Raw genomic sequence first — 24,337 nt, 5'->3', positions numbered from 1 at the left:
TGTTGTTAATTAACAATCTTTTTTAGCCCTAATATTTTCTAGTGGAATTCAAACCAAGTAATCTTGTAAGGCACAATGTAAATTAAAAACCACATCTGCTCACACTGCAAAAGCTTTTATGCTTTTTAAAGTATGATTAGAAACTCCATCATACTGATTTTGCCACCAATCATTTCTATCAATTATCAAATCAAAAAACAGAAGCAAGTAGATTCAACCAATTTGTCATAGATATATTGATTTCTATCCAGTTTATATTTGATATGAACAATATTTGCCAGAGGGTTATTGGTCTATAGGACCAACTTAAAATGAGTAATAAAAGGAAGTAATAAAAGTAATAAAAGGAAGGGTGCATAAGAAATGATATAGCAAGACATAATGAGTAGGGAAGCGTTCAATTAAGAAGTTAATCTGTAATATCAAAAAAGAAAAATGGTTGTTAAAATGATGTTATTGATTTTTAAGGTGTCTAATCTCAGTACTAGTGATTTCTAAGTTATTGATCTATTGGTATAAAAGTTTTGGTTTTTACCAACAATCTTAAAAAGAGGCAAATTAAGGAATGTTAGAAACTTTTTTTAACCTTAAAATCCATAGAAACTGGGAAATTGTTTAATGTCAAACCATAGAACAAAAAACATGAACCTTTTTTTACCAAGGTTTAAGTCAAGAACTGAACCTTTAATCTTATTTCTTAGTTGAAAAGAAACATTTTCCTTAGAAAGTAGAAGTGTTGTTAAAAATGAAATGTTTGAGCCATAAAAATGTGGAGCTGGAGAAACCATGATGTTTCCTCCAAAATTTAAATGTAGCCTGAAATAAAATCTCTTAAAATCAAACTGCATCCTGAGTATTTTTTAGTATTAAGGTCTCATTAACACAGAGGTTTAATTTTGTAGCATTGCCTGTTTTGATTATTTTATTTGGGAAAGATGTTATTTAGTTTTAGATTTAGTTTAGGTAGCTTTTTTAATGGTTGAATAAATATTTTAACTGCTTGTTATTGCAAGGAAATAGCTGACTGGTTATTAGCTACTTTTAATTAGAAATATCAGGTCTGACAAGAAATGTGAGTGTGTCCTTATGTATTATAGAGAACTTTATTAAAAGAATTTTTAAATTTCTAGTCCTAATATGATTGTGAGTAATAGTAATAACAAATACTTAGACTAATAATAATAGTAAATACTTCGAATTATAAACTGTGTGTATTCCTAACTAACATTTTCCTTAAATGTTACTTAAAACGAAATTGAAGTGTTTGTTTCTTCATTTCTTGTTTTTATATGAGCTCACTCAAAATAATTGAGGAGTTACATAATGCATAAACCTTTTCTTTACAACACTAATTTTGAAATATTTATCATGTTTTTACCTCTTTACACATTTCTCTTTTCAAAGCTCCCAAAAATGTAATCAAACTTGAAGTCAGAAATGAAGCTAATGATGATTACTCCCATCTACAAACATTGAATCAAGAGTTTGCATTGATTAATCTAATTAGCCCTCTTTATAAAGTAAATGTAAGTGCTATTATTGTGGTATGATTTGTTTTGTTTCTAAATTGCTTTAAATTAGTATTTAATATAATTAGATATAATTTAATATTATATTAAATAAATATATATATTAATTTAATATATATATATATTAGTATTAAATATAATTAGAATGAATATATATATATATATATATATATATATATATATATATATATATATATATATTCATTCTAATTATATTAACTGTGTATATATATATATATATATATATATATATATATATATATATATATATATATATATATATATATATATATATATATACAGGGTGTTAACTAGCCTGATGGCACCGCGTATAACGCGGAATTCCCAAATTTTCCAAATTTCCCAAAAGTACATAAAATCATTTAAATAAAACGACCTTTAATTAACAGACTTAGATTTTAAGTGTTACGCAAGAAACGTAGAAATACTTAGAAAACGAAGAAAATAATTTAGTTGATCAAAAACAATTACTTTCTTTACAAAAGAAAAAGCGTAGTAAATCATTCAATTCAAAGCCATTTAAAAAGCGTAGCAATTTATTTAAAAAGAAATAAAATGCGTTATTTTTTAATTGACGTCAGTTGTTCTTTAGATTTTTCATTTTGCTTGTTTTTTTATTTGTTTTTTTATTTTAGACTTTTTATTTTCACTAAACCAAAAAATGAAGGACCTTTTTTTTTTTTTTGCTCGACAGCCGAAAGAAAATTCCCAATATTATGATAACGCTGTATAAATTTTATTCCTGGGTAACACACTGATATATATATATATATATACAGTGGTTTTCATAAATTTAGACGCACTCATATTTGAGAATTTAAATTTTTAGTTTTTTAACAATAAAACAATAACGAAAAAAGATTTCGGATTAGTTTTTTTTCTATTTATTAGATAAATACATACAGAATACAAAATTTAAAAAAATTTACAAAAAAAAATACAAACACTAAGTAATACTTAGGTACAACTACATGATATTAAAAAAATAAGACAAAAAAAATTGTTCATAAATTTAGACGCACGATACATTAGGAGGCGTAATTTATAAACCAATCACTATTTTGTGTATCCGCCTTTTGCTTTAATACAACTAAGAACTCTTCTAGGCATAGACTCAACAAGATTTTTGCACATCGCTTCTGGGACCCTATACCAGGTCTCCTTAAGGATGTCCTTCAGCTTGTCAATGTGGAAATTTGAACCTTTGCCAATTCACGGTCAATCCAAGCCCAAATGTTTTCAATTGGGTTCAAATCAGGTGAGTATGGAGGCCACGGTGTTGTCTTGATATTATTAACGTTGAACCACTTCTTTGTATAGTATGCAGTATGTGCAGTAGCGCCATCTTGTTGAAGTTTCCATGGTTTATCATTGAGCATAAACAGGTCAATTGGTGGAGTTTGTTTTCCAGTACTTCTACGTATATTATGGAGTTGATTCTTCCGGTTTATGTTTGGCACATACCAACACCTTTGTAATTGAAGCATGACCAGATTCCTATCGAGCCTCCTCCACTTTGTACAGTCGGTCTAATGTACCTGGCGTAATACTTTTCGCGAGCCATTCTTTTGACTGTTATGTTAGATTTGCGATTGATCAGCTCAAAGTTACTCTCATTACTCCACGTAATGTTTTTACATTGTTCTATTGTCCAATACCTTCTTTCACAACACCATTTTAGTCTCCTTTGTTTATTATATGGACACAAGAGCGGTTTCTTCAAAGCAGAGTAGACTCCAATCTTGTATTTGATAAGTATTCGACGGACTGTGCTTTTAAAAATAGATGTATTTCGCGTTGTATTGAATTCTATGTTCAATTCTTTATAGCTAATTCTTGGATTAGTTCTGACAGCTCTAAAAAGGGCACTATCGTCCTTTCTGGTGGTTGACAAGGGTCTACCTGGCTTCGTTTTCTCGCTGGCACCACCAGTGAAGAAAGTTTTGCTTCGTTGTCCGAACGCATTTCTCAGAGACTCCAATTAACCTGGCGATTTCTCTATTACTTTTGGTTCCTTCTTTGATGTGAGCAATAATTTGCCATCTTTCAGCTTGAGTGATACGTCTTTTGCCCATTTTTTGCGTCTTTTTAGTGCAAAACTAACTTAACTTTTGTTTATTTATTAAATAATGATTTACTAATTCCAGGTAAGTTATATTTATATAAGGTTTTTTGACAAAATCAATTAATTTAGGCCTATTAATGAGAAATATGGGAAAAAAACTAATTAACTATCAACTAACAAGGTATAAGACTTTTCTGATTGTGCGTCTAAATTTATGAATAAAATAAAATCAAGCTTATCAATTAACTTTTTTGTGTTAATTTGTATAAAATGAGTAATAAACATCCTGTAAAAAAAGTTAAGGTACTTTATAACAGAGTTTCACTTCCTCTACTAATTTATATATCAAACATAGCGGTAGCACTTTTATTTTAATTTTATTTTAAGCATTTTCTTACATATATGTAAAAAAAAATGAGTGCGTCTAAATTTATGAAAACCACTGTATATATATATATATATATATATACATACATACATACATACATACATACATACATACATACATACATACATACATACATACATACATACATACATACATACATACATACACAGTGGTGGAAAAAATAATAAATACACTATCTAAACATTTAGAAAAATGCTTTTTATTCACAGCAATTAATGTTAACTGATATTAATTTATGTTTTTATAAACTTCATTGTTAAAAATCATATTTTTAAAACAATTATGAAGTTTTTTTCAATTTTTCTAATGTTACTAACAATTTTGTTTAAAGTAGGCGGAAATTTGCTGGAAAAAATAATAAATACAGAAATGGTTAATTTGATCGTATATTTGAAAAAATCAAGAAAATTCAATGTTTATAAAACAAGTATTTAACAAAAATAATTAAAAACAATTAAGAACAAAAACAAAATTTTTTCTTTTTCTGAAAAAGGTTTATCAATCACTTAATATAATATTTACAAAAATTGCCTAATATTTTGATGCATGTTCTTTATTTTTTTTAACTTCCATTAGTCTTTTGGGCATGCTGTTGACCAATTTATGGCATGTTGATAGTGGAATAGCGTACCATGATGTTTTCACAGACTCCCACAGATCCCTTTTGTTCCAAGGCTTTTGTTTTGCAACCTCATCCTTTACAATTTTTCATAAATTTTCTATTGGATTTAAATCTGGCGATTGTGGTGGCCAGTCCAATTGTCTTATACCATTATTTTGGAACCATCTCTTTGTGATAGAAGCTGTATGCTTTGGATCGTTATCTTGTTGAATTATCCAGAGCAGCCGCATGTTATCCTCAGCATAAGGAAGCATTATTTCTTCAAGTATATTAGTATAAATATCAGCTGTTATAGTGTCTGTTATCAAATAGATAGGGCCAATACCAGATGACCAGAAACATCTCCTCACCATAATGCTTCCACCACCAAATTTAAGTGTTTTTTTAGTGTAATGTGGGTCAAACTCTTTATTTGGTGGCCTGCGGACAAACTGCTTACCATCTGATCCAAAGATATTAAATTTAGATTCATCTGTCCACAAAACTGTGCCCCATTTCTTATTTGTCCATGCAGAATATTTATGACAAAACTCTTTTCTAGCTTTTATGTCGTTTTTTCAATAAAGGCACACTTCTAGGTGATCTTGAAAACAAATTAGCTTCAGCTAAACGTTCTCTAATTGTTAGTGCTGTTGCATTTAACTCTAAGTTTTTTTTAATGGTGTTGCTGGAGATAAATGGATCTTTTTTAGCTTCACGAATAATTAATTTATCTTCTCTGTAATTTGTTTTTCTTTTGCGACCTCTAGTTTCCACATGTATTTTTGGTTTAAGAGCGTTTTGAACCATTCCAACAGAACGCTTAGTTATTTTTGAAATCTCTCTATAAGACTTTCCACTGTTTTTAAGCCGTTGAATTACTAAGAGCTCAGCTGAGGTGCAATGTGACTTTCTACCCATAATATCTTAAGGGGAAAGAAGCTGTTGTATGAATTAATTACTAATATTACTTACTAATACCACCATATCATATTTTTAAATATTGAAAATACTTACAGATTAAAAGTAAGAGGCAATACCTTCAACTTCAGCAATGTTTTTTACTCTAATTGTAATTAATTAATTGAAATGATATTAATATAATGTATTAGTAAACTGTAAATAATTAACTGAACATACATAAAAAACTTATTAAACATGCTATATTTCAAAATATAAAGTAAAATATTATTCAGTTGTGTAGGAAGTCATATCAGTTTGAGGGGGAGTGACTAAAACTGCCAGGGTTGGAGATTTGAAGGAGAAGGGTGAGGGAAGTGACCCTAATCTTAAATAAATATGGGGAAAGAGGCTATTACCCCCTCCAAATCCTCTTCCCACAAGGTATTAATAATAACCGGAGTCAAACACGTATTTGAAAAGTAATAACAGTTGAAAATTAAAGAACACAAGAAGATTAATCATTACTGTATTTATTATTTTTTCCAGCAAATTTCTGGCTACTTTAAACAAAATTGTTAGTAACATTAGAAAAATTTAAAAAAACTTCATAATTGTTTTAAAAATATGATTTTTAACAATGAAGTTTATAAAAACATAAAAATTAATATCAGTTAACATTAATTGCTGTGAATAAAAAGCATTTTTCTAAATGTTTAGATAGTGTATTTATTATTTTTTCCACCACTGTATATATATATATATATATATATATATATATATATATATATATATATATATATATATATATATATATATATATATATATATATATATATATATATATATATATATATATATATATATTAGGGTTATAAAGTTCATCCAGTCATTGAAAAATCAATTTTGACTATTATGTATTCAAATGTATTTAGAATGTCATAGTCATGGAATACAATAAATTTTCAATCCAAGAATTACTCAAACCATTGACCTTGCTCTTGCTCTAACTCTTGCTTGTTGCGTAGAAGGAATAGAAAGTGCAATTTGTTTTTATTTTTGCATGACAAATACATTTCCTCCTCCTTTGACTGTGTGCTCTATGCATTGATTACTTCTGGGGATTTGTAGTATGGATGGCTCTCGCTTCCAGTGATTTTTCAAAAAGCTTAAAGCCTTTTTGTATGGGTTCAGTACTTCAGCCAAGTTATTAAAGTCATTTTCATTGTACAATTGGTTTGTAAACCAATGGTCTGCTCAGCCATATGATATAAATTGACATACTCTCTGCAAAACTGTCCTTGTTGAAGGAAATAAAATGAAGGCCAGGATTGCTAGCTCTGGAATTTCACCTCACATTGCAGATGTTGGGTAATTTCTGAAACCTGATCGAATAGTTTTTCCCCTGCCATCTACAAGTCCAGGACATCCAATTTGATTTCTCTTCTTTCATTTTTAAGGGCAACCACTTGATAATCGATTCCATCAATGTGCTTGCCATCAAAGGGTAAGGACCATCTTTCCGTATGCATCTTTTTAATCATTTCTTTTTTCAACTTGATTGCCTCATTGATTGTTGACTTGTAAATAACTGGTTGACATGGAGTTGGGATGTCAATGCCTTCATGAGCCAATTGCTTGCATGTGTTAGCAGCTTTATTTGTTGATACTCTTGTGTAGGTCACCAAGTTGACTGCAATTTTATGTTTATGATGTTTTCTGCTTGGTGTAGGAGTAGTCTCGTCTTTTTTTTCTTCATTGTTTTCATATTCACTGTTGTCAGTCTCAGAGTCAAAATCACTAAAACCAGGATAGTAAGATGATGAGTTGAATGACCATTAAAAAGTTTTTGTCTTTTAGAGCGATGGATCGTTTCTTTACTTGCTGCTTGGCTTGTAGAGCATCCCACTGTTCCTTTGCTTTCGACTTGAAGGTGGTACAATCGTTTGTCCTCGGAAGATAAGCATGTTCCATCGACTTTAGTAATATCAAAAGTTTCATCAAGGGGTTTGTAGCTTCCCTGCTTGACAGATTCATCATAACATTTCAGTATTTTATCAAGCTTTTCTTGCATAACTTGATCAGATACATGAGGAAAATTCAGTCTTTTCTTCCACAATTTGGTGGTTTCTTTGGAAATTTCTGCTATTTGCTCCTTTGATTTTTGGTCCAAGGAAATGGTAGTGTCCAATAATTTGCTTTTGGAGAGGCATTCTGGACTTTTCTTCCAGTAAATATTCTTCCAAAGGGACCATTCTTCTTTTATGAGAGTCTTCAAATGTTACCAGATTATTGGTCCAGACATCCTTGCTCTTCTGAATGCTACTATCGCTATGCTTGTATGTGGTCATGTGTTGCTTCTGTAATAACTGTAAAATTAGATAAGGAGCTATATACACAGTCTAAGTTGTTCTAGAATGTTCTAAATTGTTCTAGAATATTCTAAATTGTTCTAGAGTATTTTAAATTGTTCTAGAATGTTCTAAATTGTTCTAGAATATTCTTAATTTTTCCAGAATGTTCTAAATTGTTCCAGAATTTTCTAAAGTCGTCTAAAATATTCTGGAATTTTCCAAAATATTATAAAGTTCTAAACACTTCTAATCTATACAAGTTTTAAATGATTTGCTGCAAAGCCATACGTATTTGTAGTAGCAGTAACAAGCTTAAATAAATGACGAGTTGTGATTATAATTGCGGAGTGACCTTTTTTTACAAACAAGAAGAATTGAACATGTTTTCAATGTTTTCCAATGAAAGTTCAATTTATGATCAATTTATGACACAAGAAAAAAAACCTTGATTTCTTTAAAATTTCACTAGTGATTTCTGCACTAAGTTTTAATGTTTTTATTTAAGTATAGATGAATTCAGAACATCGAAGATGTTCAGTGGCAACAAATCTGGATGGCCCAATTAAGCTTGAAATTTGTTTCCCTGTTTCATATCCTGTTAAAGTTGCACCAAACTTCCAGTTTTCAAAAAGTTCTAAAACTAGCGTAGAGTGGCAGAATAAAATATTAAAAGTATGTGTAACTACTTATAAATATGTTTAACTACTTATAAATATGTGTTATCATTCCATAGAACTCTTTAAATAATATGATTTTTAAACAATTTTATTTTTAAGGAATTTTGACTAATTCGTTGAAGATATTTCTGTTTTGCTGCTTTTGTAACACTTTATTTTTATCTCTTTAGGGCCTTGAGGATTTGTCATTACAGCATGTAAAGTTTAATCGTCCCTGTTTGGAACCTTGTTTGCGCTACTTAAAGCAGCAAATTGAGGATTTTAAGTTTCAGAACTCAGTGGTATACTTATAATTTGTTTGGTTTTACTTAAAAGTTTAATTCGTACATTTTTCAAATAAAATTACCTTTTATTTCAAAGTTAATATTTGTAATAAAAGTAATTACAGAAAGTTAATCTTAGTTCTCAGAAACTTATTTGTTTAAAATAGATAAATGATGAGAATAGTACACCAATGACACCACCAGCAGATATCTTACCATCATCATCATCATCATTTACATTCAGAAAAGGGGATAGTTGTTCAGACTACAGCTCCTTGGATTACACAGTACCTTTTCCAAGGACTTGTGGAGCAAGGTTTTGTGGTGTTGGTGGTAAGAGTTTTTAATACCATTAGTTAATAAAAATAAAGTTTTACCTATTTAATGTATCTAAGGTGTCCCATTTGTAGGCTTATCTTTCAAACTTTTCTCAGTTTGTTTTTAAAGAGTAATGATGGTACAAAAGCAATTTTTAAAATTTAAAATTTAACTTTTAATGCATTTAAAGTTTAAACTTTTTTCATAATTCTGATATTCAATCAATATTCCTCTGGGATTAGTGTTGAAGAGCTAAAGTATTGTAAATTCAACTAAGTTCTGAGAATTTTATATACCGGCTTTTTATGGAAAATTAAGTCTTTGGCTCCATCACTCCCACTTAAATTTAAGTTTCTCTTGGTTTTAATTCAATATAACTCTTTCCTTTTTTTTCTTTTTTCTTTTTTGGCATCATGAAAAATGTTCTATCAGTTTCTCTAATTCTCATTTTTTATGACAATAAGATTCTTAAATAACAAAAATTGAGGAAGAATATGTCCTTGTTTATATCTCTTGGTAATCAGAATGCATGAGCTTAAAAGTCTCTGCTCTTATTACTTATATATTCCTCTTCAAGATTTTGAATCTTGAAGAGGAATATATAAGTAATAAGAACAGAGACTTTTAAGCTCATTTTTCTGATTCTAGGGATCTTGATTAGTATTGTTACAACTTTGAAATTATTTGACTGTCAACTAAATTGATTTTATTTTTCAAAGTTGACCAAAATTGACTAATGCACTTTTAAAATCAACTAAGTTGACTAAAAGTTGATTCAGTTGAAATACTTAAATAAAAATTTTTATTATAATCATATATTTTAATGTTACTTGCCAATTTTTTTTTTAGATGCTAAGAAAAAAATAGAACTTTAAGAGAGTAAACAAAAAGTCTAAGTGGTATGTAATACTATTTTAATAGTACATGCTGTTGTTATATCAAGAGCATTTTCTTTGTTCAATTTTAATTCATTTAATCAATTAGATGAATTAAAATAGAATAAACAAACTAAATAAAACAGAAATTACTATCACAAAGTAAAGAAAAAAAAAACAACAGATGGGCACTTTATATCATTTTTCTCAACAATTAAAACAAAAAATTAACAAAAATTTAGTTAACAAAAAACGGCGGCATAGATAGGTGGGGACAGATGGGGCGGCTAAAATTTTTTTGGAGTGGCAGGTTTATAAAACTTTTTTGCATCCTTATTTGATTACCATAACACATTACTTAACATTTTGTTTTAAAAAGCATCAACTGGTTACTTTATTGAGAAAAAGGAAACATATTAATAAAGTGGTGGTACATACAGTAAGCTAAGAGATAAGTTTGTGTGATACAGCAAATTAGTTTCAATGGTCAGATATTTTGGTTGACTTAAAAAAACCGCTATGAAGGATATTCTTGAGCATGGCTCAATCTTTATAAGTAACTTGTCTTTACAAGATAAACCACTTAATAAAGTCTCTTTACTAATTGGTCAACATTGTAACACTATTGAAGGTTGAAAAAATAAACCAAGTGAAAAAATAGAAATAAGGATGTTAGGATGATTAACCGACTAAATTGACTTTTAGTCAGTAAATAGGAAACCCATAGTCGATTAGATTGAATACTTGATTTTTCAAAACCGACTAATTTTGACCTTTGACTAGTCAACTTTTAGTCGATTTAGTTGAAGTTGATAACAACACTAATCTTGATAATAGATAAATAAAACACAAACTTTAGCAAAAAGAGAATGTGTTTTTAAAATACAAATATAGTCACTACAACTGTCACTACTACAGTCTTTATTGGTAATTCTACATGCAGTTAAACAAAAGTTGCTACTGTTTAATTTACTGTTTTTCATTTAAATAAAAATACAAATTTGATTATTGGATTTGCACATTTTGTATTGTCAAAGAGAGAGAAATGAGAAATGAGTTTTTAAATTTGACTTAAATATAATGTACTAAATTATGTATAAAATCTATATCACTATGAAAATAGCTATTCACTAATTTGATGCAAAAAAGTATTAGGCCAACTGTCAATTAATGACATCCCAATGTTGATTTTACAGCAATTTGATAACATTGCAGATAAAATGTATTTGTGATTTACAACTACAAATACTATGAAATATCTTTTGTATAAACTATATTTACACTAAAAATTATTATTTTTAGGTAAATATCCTCAAAAAATGGCACAAAGAAACTATGCTCAAAGAATGAAATATCATCATAAAATTACATCAAGGTAATAAAAAGTGAATGTAAAATAGCTAAGATGTTTCCAAACCATTTCAACTTGCTTAACACTCCATAAAGCAAGATTAGGCTGGGTATCAAAGATAAACAACTGGTTAAGGTTTAAGAAGTTTAAGTAAACCTGAAAATTTCTATATGCAAATGTTAAAGGATATTTTGATGCTTGATTATCAACTCAAACCATTTGAAATGTTCTGAATGTTTTGGAATATATAAGTCAAATAAATTAGAAGATTGAGCAATATAAAGAAGTTCAACAAAATATTGAATATTTATTTTTTCCAAATTTGATTTTTTAATGTTAAACTGAGCAAAAAATACTCATATTAACAGTTGGCAGAACTAATTTTTTTGCATCATATTGCTGGCTCAAAATGTCATAGTGATTAAACCAGTAATCATACATATGGACCATTTATTTTGAAAGTGATGTAAGTCCATTTTTTCTGCTTTCGAGATATTTAAAGGTTAGCATTTTAGTTGATTAAAAAATATGCATAAATTGTACTAAGTTTGGCATTGTCTCTACTAATTTAGAAATGTGTAATTTGATTACATAAATGACTTGCATGTGAATTTAACTAAAATAACATTTTCTTTCAGGGTTGTAAATGGACTTACACCACTTTCATAATTATTGAATTGTAAAAATCAATAAATTTCAATGATCAAAAATTAATTTTCACTTGAAATACATTGTTTTGTTCTGATTTTCTTTATAAAAAAAATAATAACAAGAAGTAAAATAGGTTTTTTTTTTAATTCTCAATGTTAAACGAGCTTAACATTAGTTACTGGTTTTTATGTAGACTCATTATGTGGAAGTGTTTTGAAATTATTTTGATGCACAGGAGGTATATAAGGCAATAACTGCATCATATCCTCATATTTTTTGTGTCTAATGGGTGTGGCATTTATATACAAAGACTTTAACGCGATTCTTTCAAATTTTGGTAGTCTCCTTCGAATGGTTGGTGATAAGTCTAAAATTCCATATCCTCCATCGATGTTTTATATAAAATAGTATATGGTGCATTTTTATAAAACCACAGCCAACATATTTTCAGCCAGTTTACCTTTTCTCCTTCAGTATTTTTTTTTCTTTTTTGAATTACATTTTCTAGATATTTTATTGAAATAAAATTCTCACGTTTCATTTTGTACAAATTAAAATTATTATTTTGTTGACATTGTTTTATTATCTCATAATAATCCTCAGGAGTGTACAAGAAATTCTTTTTTCGTAATGCCATTTCTATAACACCAAAATCTGCATCGTTTGGTAAATACAAATGCCCAGAAAGCAAAATTTTATGGTTGATGATTTCAATTTTATTTTCTGAGGACTGATAAACTCTTAACCACATCAATGCCATTTGAATATTTCGATTTTGCTCAGTGCACATATCACTGTAAGCTATAACATGATTTTGGGTCGTTATATTTTGTAAATGTCTCAGGCAACAAGATGCAATTTCCTGTAATCCCCTAGAAGCAGTAATTTCGTCCCACACATACATAAACCATCCATTCTCCCACGCATGTCTTTTGGATTATCTTTTGCTTTTAAGATGCGATCAATTCGTCCCGTAGATATATTGAAAGTATTTATAAAAAATTTCTTATATACTAAAATGTTTTCATGAGGAGTGCTCAAGTGAAATTTATGCACATTAGTCCTCAAAGAGAAATAAGTTTTGTTTATCAAAGTCGCTCATATTCCAAAATTGTTGAAAAATTTTTTTATGTTCTGCTTCATTAATACGCTTCACATTTTTTAAACAGTTACAATTTTTTTTTCAAATTTTTTTTTTCTGAAATAATTTTGCCGTTTTTTGTACAATATTCTTGTCCAGAATTTCGCTTAATTTTACTTATTCTTTGGACATATTGCCCTTCATTTTCTTTTGCAGAATCGAAGTTTTGGCTATATGAAACATCCTCATCTGATGAACATTCTAGCTCTATAATTCTTCTTCTTTTTGTAATTTTCTTTAAACATGTGTTTTTATTAGTTGAATTATCCTAATCCTCCAATCGTAAGACTCTTCTTTTGTTTATATTCATGGGCTTTATTTCTGTGTGATTTTTTATTTACAATAGAATAAAATAGATATCTTAAAATATAGTAAAATAATAATTTATTATTACTTCCTACCTGTATCACTATCTGATATTAACATGAAATTATCCATTTTTTATAAAATAAAAGTAAATAATTGTAAAAAATGTTATAAATTTAGATACCGGGACTACAGTTCGATACTGTCAAATCAATACTGATAACAATGCGTTTTAGACAAATATTTTGCTGATTTGCAACTACACAAATTCTTGGGACATGTTAAACCATGCAATTTTAAGCACTTCTGTGGCTAACGGTTTTTTCATTCTATCCTATCCGTCAAATTATGCTTTTGCGTAATTTGACTGATAAACTTTTTATAAGTTCTTAATGAGTAATTCTAAAGAAAATGGACTTACACCATTTTCATAATCAATTGTTATGCAATTTCATTTATTAACAAATTTTAAATTGATCAAAGCATATGTTTATGTTTAAATACTTACTGTAAATTGTTTATAAATAAAAAGTACACACTAAGTTAAATGTAAATTATGTGATTTCTAGCTTTTTTTGAAAAACGGGCTTACAAAATAAATGGCTCATATAACTGTAGACTTTAAAGAAAATATTTAGGACTAATGATAATAATAATATGGTCTTTTTAATTAAAAAAAAGAGAAGGAAAAAACAAAAAACATCAGAAATCCTCTTATGTACTTACTATTTGCCTTATATATATATATATATATATATATATATATATATATATATATATATATATATATATATATATATATATATATATATATATATATATATATATATATATATATATCTATATATATATATATATATATATATATGTATGTATGTATGTATGTATGTATGTATGTATGTATGTATGTATGTATGTATGTATGTATGTATGTATGTATGTATGTATGTATGTATGTATGTATGTATGTATGTTTGTTTGTTTGTATGTATGTATGTATGTATGTATGTATGTATGTATGTATGTATATATGTATGTATGTATGTATGTATGTATGTTTGTATGTATATACACACAAACACATACATGCAAAAAGTTGTTTTTTTCAGATCGCTTAGTTGTGTTTGCAAGACCAGCAAAGTTTAGTAATATTATATCTGCTGAAAGAACATTACGGTTTGTTAATTTCTTTTTTTAATTTTTTATTTAGATGCATACATTTATATATTTACATATATTTTGTATTTAATTACAAATAAAATGCTTTAAAAGGTCTTAATAGACCTTTTAAATGTTTTTTTTGTTGATAATATGACAGTCAAAAAAATTTAAATCTAAATGTAGATTTACTTATTTGTTGTTAATTATCAGGTCACTATCTGCGCTTCATGCTTATTATCAGAAAATATCTGATGATGGTCCATTTGACTCTTCAGTTTATGTATGTTGATAGTTTATTAATTTTTTATAAATAGATTCTTGAAAAGACTTAGATATATTATTGTTTTTTTTCCTAACTTTTCCATTTTTGTCTCACTATATTTTATGTAACCTTTGAAAAAGAATGAAAATGGAACTGGTTCATATAAACAATTAAAGTCAGTCGGTCTGGTATATGTTACAGATACATCATCACTTTTGCCTGTTTCCAAAGAACTTGCACAAACATACAGGTTTATAATTTTATACCTTTTCCATTAATGTTTCTAACTCTTTTTTTGTTACCAAAACTTAGTTCAATGCTGTTGATAGATATCATAAAGATTGTCCCAAATGATAATGACCTAGAGATTTTTCAAATACTTCCAGAACCATTTAATCAATTTTGATAATTTTTTTTTCATTGTTTTAAAGCAAGTTTGAGAAGCTTTTTTTTCATTTGTTTATTTTTGATAATTTTTTTTTCATTTTCTCAAATTTGAGAAGTTTTGGTACATGAGTACTTTGGATTTGCATCAATCCCTCTGATCACTTTTTCATCAAGACTTAAACTTGATGGACCTCTTTGCTGGTTTCTCAACTTACTTTCCAATTTGTTATTTTCAATCAACAATTTGATGATATGACTGACAGTTTTCCTTTGAACTTTGTACTTTTTGCTAGCAAGTTAATTGGATTATTACAATTTTAAGCCATATGTTTAAAATGAATTTTCTCATTTCTACTTGCAAAAGTGGTTCTTGAAATATTTCACATACCTCAAATTCTATTTTCATTCTGGACAGTCTTTATTTGACCTTTTACTACATGCTTAGTGTCACATTTACAGAATGCTTAGTGAAGTATCACTTAGGTAATTATTTTGGTAGTAAAATATAAAATATAAAAAAGATAATAAAATAATATAAGATGAGAGGTTTTTAAATGTTTAAAATTTTTCATAAATGTTAAATATTCTTAATTGTTATTTGATATACAGTGGATTGATATACAGTTGATTGATTTAGTAAGTTTTTAAAATGATGAAGAAAATTATAACAATAAGAAAATTATTTGTATTTTAGAATGTAGCATTAATAGCTATAGAATATTAAGTCTAGTTTTTAAACTGGATAATTCTACCTCAATTGAGATTTTTTTATATTATTTCTAAATATTTGTTAGATAGTATAGTTCTCAAGTGTATTATTTTTTTGTTTTTTATTTATTAGCATAGTTCTCAATTGTATTGAATCAAACAGATTTCTTTTTAAAATAAATTTTTTAGAATATGAAGAATCAAAGAACTATAAATTCTTAACTTTTGCAATCATGGTTTTAATTTAGATCACATTAAATCAAGAACTTAAGTGTAGACCACTTAAAATCTCAGTTAAGACCACCAATTTAATGACTTTTGTCAGTAAACGTGTCAATATTATAATAAAATTTTGTTAAATTAACTTTTATATAAATGGTTTTATATTTTTTACATACTTGGTTACATTTTCGCTAAGTTTCTAACTATAAGAAGATACTTACCTCCTCATCTAACTGCAAAAGGTTAGACAGTCAGTTCTCTTGAAATCCATTCCATCATGGTTTAATGTTAATTTTTCTCAACCAAAATTACTCATACTTGATTGATATGGCTGACAATTTTATCAAACTTATTGAGCTAGCAAATGTAAGTCAAATTTCAGTTGAAGAGCTTCCTGCTCATTCATGAAGAGCATATGGGGTTCCCATTCATAATTTTGCAAACTTTGTATCTAAAGATCTTAAGATCATTAGATACAAAGATAATATGCAGGATATACCACTATATTTAACACTAGATTTTTTATTGCCCACTATTAACAAATCACAGTAAAAGGAATCCAATTATGACAATAGTATTTGATTGGCAGACGAGGTTTAAAAATCATGGAAGTTCCCTAGACATGTCATTATTTACACCTACAGAATTACTCCAAACTTATTAAAAATTGAAAATTTGATATTTCTTAAAAAGTTTCCTTTCAACAATTCATCAACCCTGACAATTCAAAGCCAGACAAAGCGGTGACCATTCAAAAAAAGTTTGAAAAGGTTTCCAGATTCTTCAAAACTCAGTTTTTTGAAAGTAACAATATTTATTGAAAATATTTAGGGTGTTCGAAAAGTAATGCACAGATTTAACATAAGAAAAAATAATCAAGAAAAGAAAAAATAATCAAGCTACAATAAATTTTATTTCAAAAACTTAAATTAGAATTTTTTTTTTTGTAGTTTAAAATAGATGCTTGAAATGACCTCCATTTTCTTGCACAACAGTTTCCAAACAGGCCACTAAGTTGTTGATGACTGTAGCTGTCTTTTCTTTTGAATTGTTTTCTGTTGCTTGCTCATTGCAATTAACTAATTTCTTTTTTAGACCAATAATGTAGTTCTTTGCATTTATTTTGCCATTGATATAGAGTCCTAAAGTTCCTTGTTTTTAAGCAGTTAACTAGTAAAATGGAGTCAAAATGGTAAGTCTGTTGCTTTCAACTCCTGTAGCATAATCAACTTGTAAGAAAATAGTTAAAGCTTTTTGCAGAGGATATGATAAATGGATGTTTTAGGGAATTTTATATCATCTGCAATTTGTTGAGTGGAGCATCAACCTATCTTCAAAGCAACATGATGCAGTGATTCCATCACAACTGGTATTCATGCTGGTTGAGAACACTGCTTGTTTCTTCAAATTTATCAGTTAATCTTTTGATCCCTGTGTGTGTTGAATGAGTCTTCTATTAAACCATATGCTTGTTTGAACTTTCATAGTGTTGCTGTTGCACTTTCAGCCCCACTTCCATAATAGCGTTTGATGATGAAAATTCTGTCTTCCATAGAAAAATTTTTCATGACTGTATTCTCAAAAATAACAATCTACAACATAATATTCCTTCCTTATGTATGTTTAAAAAAGAACATTCTAGAAGTATTGTCATTGGCTAATTAGTAACAGAGAAATGAAATTGTGCTTTACTTATTGAACACCCTGTATATATAATAACAGAAAAACAGTTAGACCTCAAAGATATTTCCATTTCTTTTTGGTATGCATTAAGATACACGGTGAATGACTTCTCAGTGGTACAGAACTAGGAGACATCAAGATCATCCAATGGTTTGATCAATTTCTTCTTCAATTAATTAATATATAAGTATGGTTTAAAGAACGCTTCATACTGAATTATCCATTGGGTTGAGATCTAAACTTGAGGGAGGCCATGCATTAAAAGTAATCAAGTTTGGGAATATCTGTGCATACCAATCTTGAATATGCTAGCATTGTGAGTCAAAGCCTTATTTCATCTTGATGAAAATCCAAAATGAGGTTGTTTTGAAGGTAAAAAACAAGTCTTTAGGATGTCCAGATATTCGTTAAAAAAAATTAGAATTTCTATTGATAATTCTTTTAAAAGTTTTTTTGATATTAAATTTTTTTAGTGAATTTGAAATTTTTTTTTTATTTTATTGAAAATCTTATAATCAGGTTATATAGAGCTTTTTACAAAAGGGCTTCCACATTAAATTTGATAATTTTGAACATCTGCTTATGTAATTGAATATGATTTTTAGCAAAATTCCTACTTAAAAATGTCATGCTAGTTATCTTCAGAATTAGATATGTAAAACTTAAATAAACCATGTAAAACCATGTAAAAGTGTAGCGGGTTAAATTAGATTATAATGTTCTGAATACAGTTATTTTGATGTCTATTGTTTCTAAGGGTAAATACTGTTTATTAAGTTAATCACAATTAAAAATTAAATTGTGATTAACTTAATAAACATGACTTTTTTAAACTTTTGGTTCAGTTGCCTAAATGGATAATATTTGCATCAGATTTAATTGAAATATTATAGAGTATTATTACTGTTTAACACTTAAATAAAATTTTATATATACTGGTAATAGAGCAATAAATTGTTCACACATAAGATTTGTGTTTATTCACCTTGAATATAAGAAATTAAGCAAAACTTTTATAGGCATTATTTCAAAAATCTAAGGTGCTGCAGTTTAACTAATTTCAGATTTGTAAATAGCAAAAAAAACTTACCTAAATCGAAATTTTATCCAAGTCTAGAAAAGATTTGATTTTTTTTAAAGTTTTGTAGACCAGTATATTTTGTATACCAGTGTATACATTTGCTAAAATCAATCTTTAAATTTTAAAGTTAATTAACATGATAAAAAATCATTTTTCAGATTATCAGGTGATGATCCTTCAAATCTTTGTTTACGAAATGCAAAATTTGCTGAATCTGTTTGTCGCCAAGATCTTGTTAAAATGTGGTTACTTCTTGCTAAAGTAATGTCTCCAGATCTAATACCTACAGGTGATTTGAACGCTGTGTTTGGTCCAACTTGGGCATGTCATCCATTCGGCAGAAAGCTTGTAGATTCATTGTGAGTTCAAAATTCTGATAAAACTAAGTAATTGCTAATAATTTTTTTTTTCATTCATCTTTTTGATAGACAGGATTTTAGGGATGAGTTTTTTGTAGATTCAATTATTACGAGAGTGTTAAAGATGTACAGACTTTAGCCATGATGTCTTGTATCCTATCTCAACAAGAGTTACCTGAAGATGTTAAAAGCATTATTTTAAGATCAAATGTTGAGGAAAACAAGGTATATATTCCATAGTAAGATTTTCCTTTAAATTGATATTTCCTGATCTTCTGAGAAAGAACCTGACCTTTGGCATTTTACTTTTTTTTTTTTTTTTTTTTGTTAAAGTACTGAAATTTTTTAATTAGAATATGAAACGATGCTACTCTGACGGTTTTCAAGTATCTCCAGAGTTTCCTTTCAATGTTTATAATAAAGTTTCAGTTGGTGAAGGAAGTTGGTCACCTCCTACTTTTGTTGAAGAAAAATCTATAGATAAACTGAGTGAGCTTTTAAAACAGCACAGTCAAAATTGCCGGTAGGTGTGTTTTTATCAGGTGAAAGAAGCAAGAAATGAATCAATCCCTGTAGTTTTGTAAATTATAACGTAGTTTTATAAAGTTTTTTTTTATTGTCTTATTTTAACCTTCATTCTTTCAATGTTTTCTTAAAAGGAATCATGTTGCAATTACACTTATTTGCGGAATATCAATTAACTTATTAACCAGGTCATTTTGAAATATTATTAGGTTAAAAGCCTTATTTTTCTTAGTTTTTGTTGTTGCGATTGAACATGAATATCAAAATCAATTTTTAAATGTTATTTACTTTCTTAGACTAGTGCCACATTTATGTAATGAAATTTATTAAATTATTGCTTATAGTTTTATGACATTTTTTCTCTTTAAAAACACACAGTTTAACTAAAAGACATTGATTCATCAAGAAATCAATAAAGAATCTTTAAGAAAAGAAATCAAAATAGTTGTTATATTAGTTAAATTATTTAAACTTAAGTTTGCTTTTAGCGCTTTAAAAATTTCCGTTTTTTGAGTTCAGAGATAAATACTTCGTTAATATTCTTCGTAGACTTTTGAACGTCTCAGAAAATTTTCGTTATGATCAATTCAAAAGATATTATGGAGAACTTCTTTATCGTTGGAAATTTAACATACAACGCACGGAAGTCATGAAATATGTTACAGAGTTTCCGAAAGAAATGAGAACGTTAGGTATCTTTTTTTTTAATTTTTTTTTTTTTTTTATTTGAATCCTAATTTTTATTAGACAAGTTTGAAATTTTTATTTGAGTCTTTAAAATAGATTTGTGTTTGGAATTTTTATTTATTTGAATCTTTAAAATAGATTTGTGTTTGGAATGCAATACCTGTAAATCTTCTCAGAGAGAGTCTTTTTGTAACAAATGCCGCTCTATCATCATTAAATGTTCTGTCTGTCAATTGTCTGTGAGAGGTTATATTTTTCTTTATTTTGCAATTTTAATAAGAAAATAAAATTTTTTACACCTTTTATCTATATTAACTTTTTTTAAAAAAAAGAATTCCAACTTTAATATTTATATTTTAGGTCTTTTGAGTTTTTGTATGGTGTGTGGTCACGGTGGTCACATGTTTCATTTAATGGGTTGGTTCAGACTTCACGATTGGTGCGCATCAGGTTGCGGTTGTTATTGTTTACGTATAGGAAAATTTACCTCTTCCGAGTGAACTAAAAATGAGAAGAAAGTTATGCTACGTCATTAATGTATATTATTCGGTTTTATTGACTTAAAGAGGTTTTAAAAGTAAATGCAATTGCTATGTATTAGTTTTCACAAATAACATGTAACATGATTTCTGTCTTAGTATCTTATTTCAAATGTTTATGTCTAAAGATTATAGAAAATTATCAATATTGTGAGGAGGGAGAGTTAAATTAAAATCAACGATCGGAAAAGACGTATAGAAGATGACTCATCAACTTTTTATGTAAATAAATGATAAAGCGAAAAGAATTAAGTTAAAAACAACTGAGAAAAGACCTACACACAGAGGCTTATTCAACCTGCCACATAATTAAATGATGAAGCGAAAGGAAGAAAAGTTAAAAACAGCGACCGGGAGAAGACTTACACGATGATTCATCAACCTATCACGTAAGTAAATGATAAAATGGAAAGAAGAAAAGTTAAAAACAACTGGGAAAAGACGTAAACACGAACACTGATCAACCTGCCATATAAATAAATGATGAATAGGTATCGAAACGAAAAACAACCAAAAATTGTAAAAAGCTCAAAATAAAATAAGGAGTAGGAGAAGGACAAAAAGAGAAGAAGTTTTAAAGAGTTTTTAAGAAAGTTTTAAGAGGAATTTTAAAGAGAGAGAATGAAAAAATATTTGAATAAGCAAGAAGTTTTATAACAAAAAAGAAAAAGAAGAATAAATTATTGATAATCAGAAGAAGTGAAGAATTGAATAGAAATCAGAAGAAATGTTGATTAAAGAAGAATAACCAGAAGTTTCAAATAAAGAAGACATATTCGTATAAAAAATAGAACAGAAAGAAGTAATATAAGTAATAGAAGTAATTGATAAAAACGGTATCGAACACTACAAGTAGAGTAAGAGAGTGTTATTTGTATTTTATAAACGTAATAAATGAAAGAGTGCTAACCATTACACACTAATAGAACGTTTATTGAGTTATATTTATAATAGAATATACTGAGGACAGAAAACATACCCTTAACCCTTTAACAAATAAACCTCACCCTTTCCTGACCAAGTAATTCCCGCACCATCAATCTCGATCCCAACCTTCTGCATTTACCTTCCATAAAACCCTAAACCCATGCCTCCAAATTCTCTAACCTTATTACGGCTATGTACATACAAGCAAGTAATATTTTTTTAATTATTAAAAATGTCGTTCTCACAATATTCACGAAAAACGTTTGCCTACAGAAGTTTTTTTATTTAAAGAGATAAAACAAACGAATTTTACATTTTTCATTTATACAGTCTGAGAAAGAACAATCAGAGAACAATACAAAGCACAACAGTACAAAGAAAGTCATAAACGCTTAGGATCTAGAAATGAATACTTATATTTCTACATATCGCTATTTTAAACCTTTAACATAGTCCCAGTCGTATTTTCATTACACTGTATTTGGTACCGATGTTCCAAGTCCAGTATATACTGGTGAAACTAATTTCTTTAACCCTTATGATCTTCCTTATCTGTGGTCTGACGAAGATACTAGCCTTGACTTTGAATAAAGATCTTGAATGTATTTGAAAGGTGCTGACTCCTTGTGATTTGATAATTTCATTTCTTGTTTGCTTAATTTTGTTAGGGCGGGGTTTTTTTAAATTGCTTTTATGGTTGAGACAACGGTGATGTGTTTGTGAGAGAAGTGGGGCAGATATGATAGGAGGTGATAGAGTATAAGGTAGGTTTGTCAGTGTGCAGCGCAGATATGGTAGAAGCGCGGTAGGAGCATCAGACTTTTCAATAACAATAAATAACACATAAAGTAATAATAAAAATAATATTATCTTAATCGAAATGGAAACAAAAATAGAAATACTTATTACTGGTTTTTTTTCTCTTTCTATTACGTATTTTTCTTGATAAAGATTCTTAATTATTTCCCATTAATACATATTCTCTTAATATTAACTTATACAAATAACAATACATTATTACAGATAATAGCGCATATTCAAAGTCATTCAAATATCTTTTCTTACCAACTCTTTTCATAAGGTTCCCTTTAAAATTTCCACAAAATCTTCTCAAATAATTCTTTTTAAATCTTCAAAACTCTTTTCTCATAAAATCCCCTTAAAAACTCTTAAAATTCTCTCATAAAGAGAATTACTCTAAATCTCTTAAAGCTTTTTCTTTAATACATCTTCAAAAACTCCCTCTAAAATAAAACTCTTCTTCAAAATCTCCCCAAAAAAAGAGCATAAGATTTTCTCAACCGTTCCTTTTCTATCTATCCGCAGATGTTATTTTGAATTCTCGTACAGACAATAGATTTCTTTTTCTTCAAGTTCGTTTAGTACTTTTGTTTCAAATTCTGAGTCATGGTTCTTTAAAACAGGTTTTGCTAGTTTTCTTTATAGCAGTCTTCGTCTCAGAATGGCTACAGAACTTTCGAGAACATTACTAATTAAACTCACACCATTGTATTTCTAGTCGTGTTTGCGAAAACAGTTTTAAAAGTTAATGGTGGGACTTACTCATTTTTCGTGTCATTGGACATGTGTGTCCATTGACACGAAAAATGAGTAAGTCCCACCATTCGTGTCATTGGTCATGTGTGTTCTTCGTTCGAATATGATATGTTTGAGTCGGGTAAAACTTGAAGATAACTTTTATAGTTTTCTCATCTTCCCTCCTCACAATTTCATAAATTTGTTTTTGATTTGAAAAAATCATACGTAAAAGTTACCTTAGTGGACATACAACAAAAACTGCTCAAGTGCCAGAGAATAGAACCTTTATTATGAATACTACGAAAGATTGAGGTTAAATAAAGATCATAAGAAAAAGTTTTATCTTATAATCAATTTTCTATTTTTAAATTTGTTTGATAAATTGCAGCGGCTGTCCTAAACGTGGAAATAAAAAATCCTTGCAAAACAACACAAAAACGTTGCTTTCAAGTAAAAAGTTCTGTAACAACTACATGAGAATCTGTTGGTGGTGTAAGCCATGCACAGAATAACAGATATATTGTAGCTTTTAATTAGTAGCTTTACATAAAAGGTTGTCTATCAGAATAATTTCACTTAATACCATTTACTTTGCTGTAAAGATAATTGGTCATATGATGTTAACTTGTTCATTTTTTCTTTAACTTCAGTACTGCTTTAATGATTGACTTCAAGGTTCAATTGTTGGACCTTAGCAGTCACAAAGCGAGCTAGAAGCCACGAATTTTCTCCCACATTTTCCTGTATAAGAACCAACAGTTTCAATCTTTTGCTTTGTCATAGGGAAATTGAAACC

At 28.2% G+C, this 24,337-nt stretch overlaps 1 protein-coding gene across 11 annotated transcripts in view; it reads left to right on the top strand.

Moving 5' to 3' along the window:
• The window catches only part of LOC149878407 (GATOR2 complex protein WDR59-like), a 55,684-nt gene extending 34,092 nt beyond the window's left edge, over positions 1-21,592 (top strand). For 3 of the 11 annotated variants that reach the window (XM_090072452.1, XM_090072450.1, XM_090072453.1), the window contains exons 12-24: positions 1,405-1,526; positions 8,390-8,551; positions 8,727-8,837; positions 8,987-9,152; positions 14,571-14,637; positions 14,833-14,902; positions 15,025-15,134; positions 19,124-19,324; positions 19,423-19,549; positions 19,678-19,847; positions 20,399-20,541; positions 20,675-20,782; positions 20,897-21,592. In XM_090072452.1, the coding sequence (XP_089928578.1) occupies positions 1,405-1,526; positions 8,390-8,551; positions 8,727-8,837; positions 8,987-9,152; positions 14,571-14,637; positions 14,833-14,902; positions 15,025-15,134; positions 19,124-19,324; positions 19,423-19,549; positions 19,678-19,847; positions 20,399-20,541; positions 20,675-20,782; positions 20,897-21,036 (1,697 nt within the window). In that variant the 3' untranslated portion in view covers positions 21,037-21,592. Of the gene's footprint in view, positions 1-1,404; positions 1,527-8,384; positions 8,552-8,726; positions 8,838-8,986; positions 9,153-11,314; positions 11,388-14,570; positions 14,638-14,832; positions 14,903-15,024; positions 15,135-19,123; positions 19,352-19,422; positions 19,550-19,677; positions 19,848-20,398; positions 20,542-20,674; positions 20,783-20,896 lie in introns of those variants that run through there. The other 8 variants (XR_016447504.1, XR_016447505.1, XM_090072451.1 and 5 more) reach the window with 8 other exon arrangements.
• The last annotated feature ends 2,745 nt before the right edge of the window (positions 21,593-24,337 follow it).

This window comes from Hydra viridissima, unplaced genomic scaffold (assembly GCF_058129835.1).
Source record: "Hydra viridissima isolate aposymbiotic clone 2 unplaced genomic scaffold, HvirCarnegie_v1 scaffold_15, whole genome shotgun sequence".
NCBI lineage: Eukaryota > Metazoa > Cnidaria > Hydrozoa > Anthoathecata > Hydridae > Hydra > Hydra viridissima.
The sequence above is the reverse complement of the archived record's forward strand: the minus strand, read 5'-3'. Positions and strand labels throughout refer to the sequence as shown.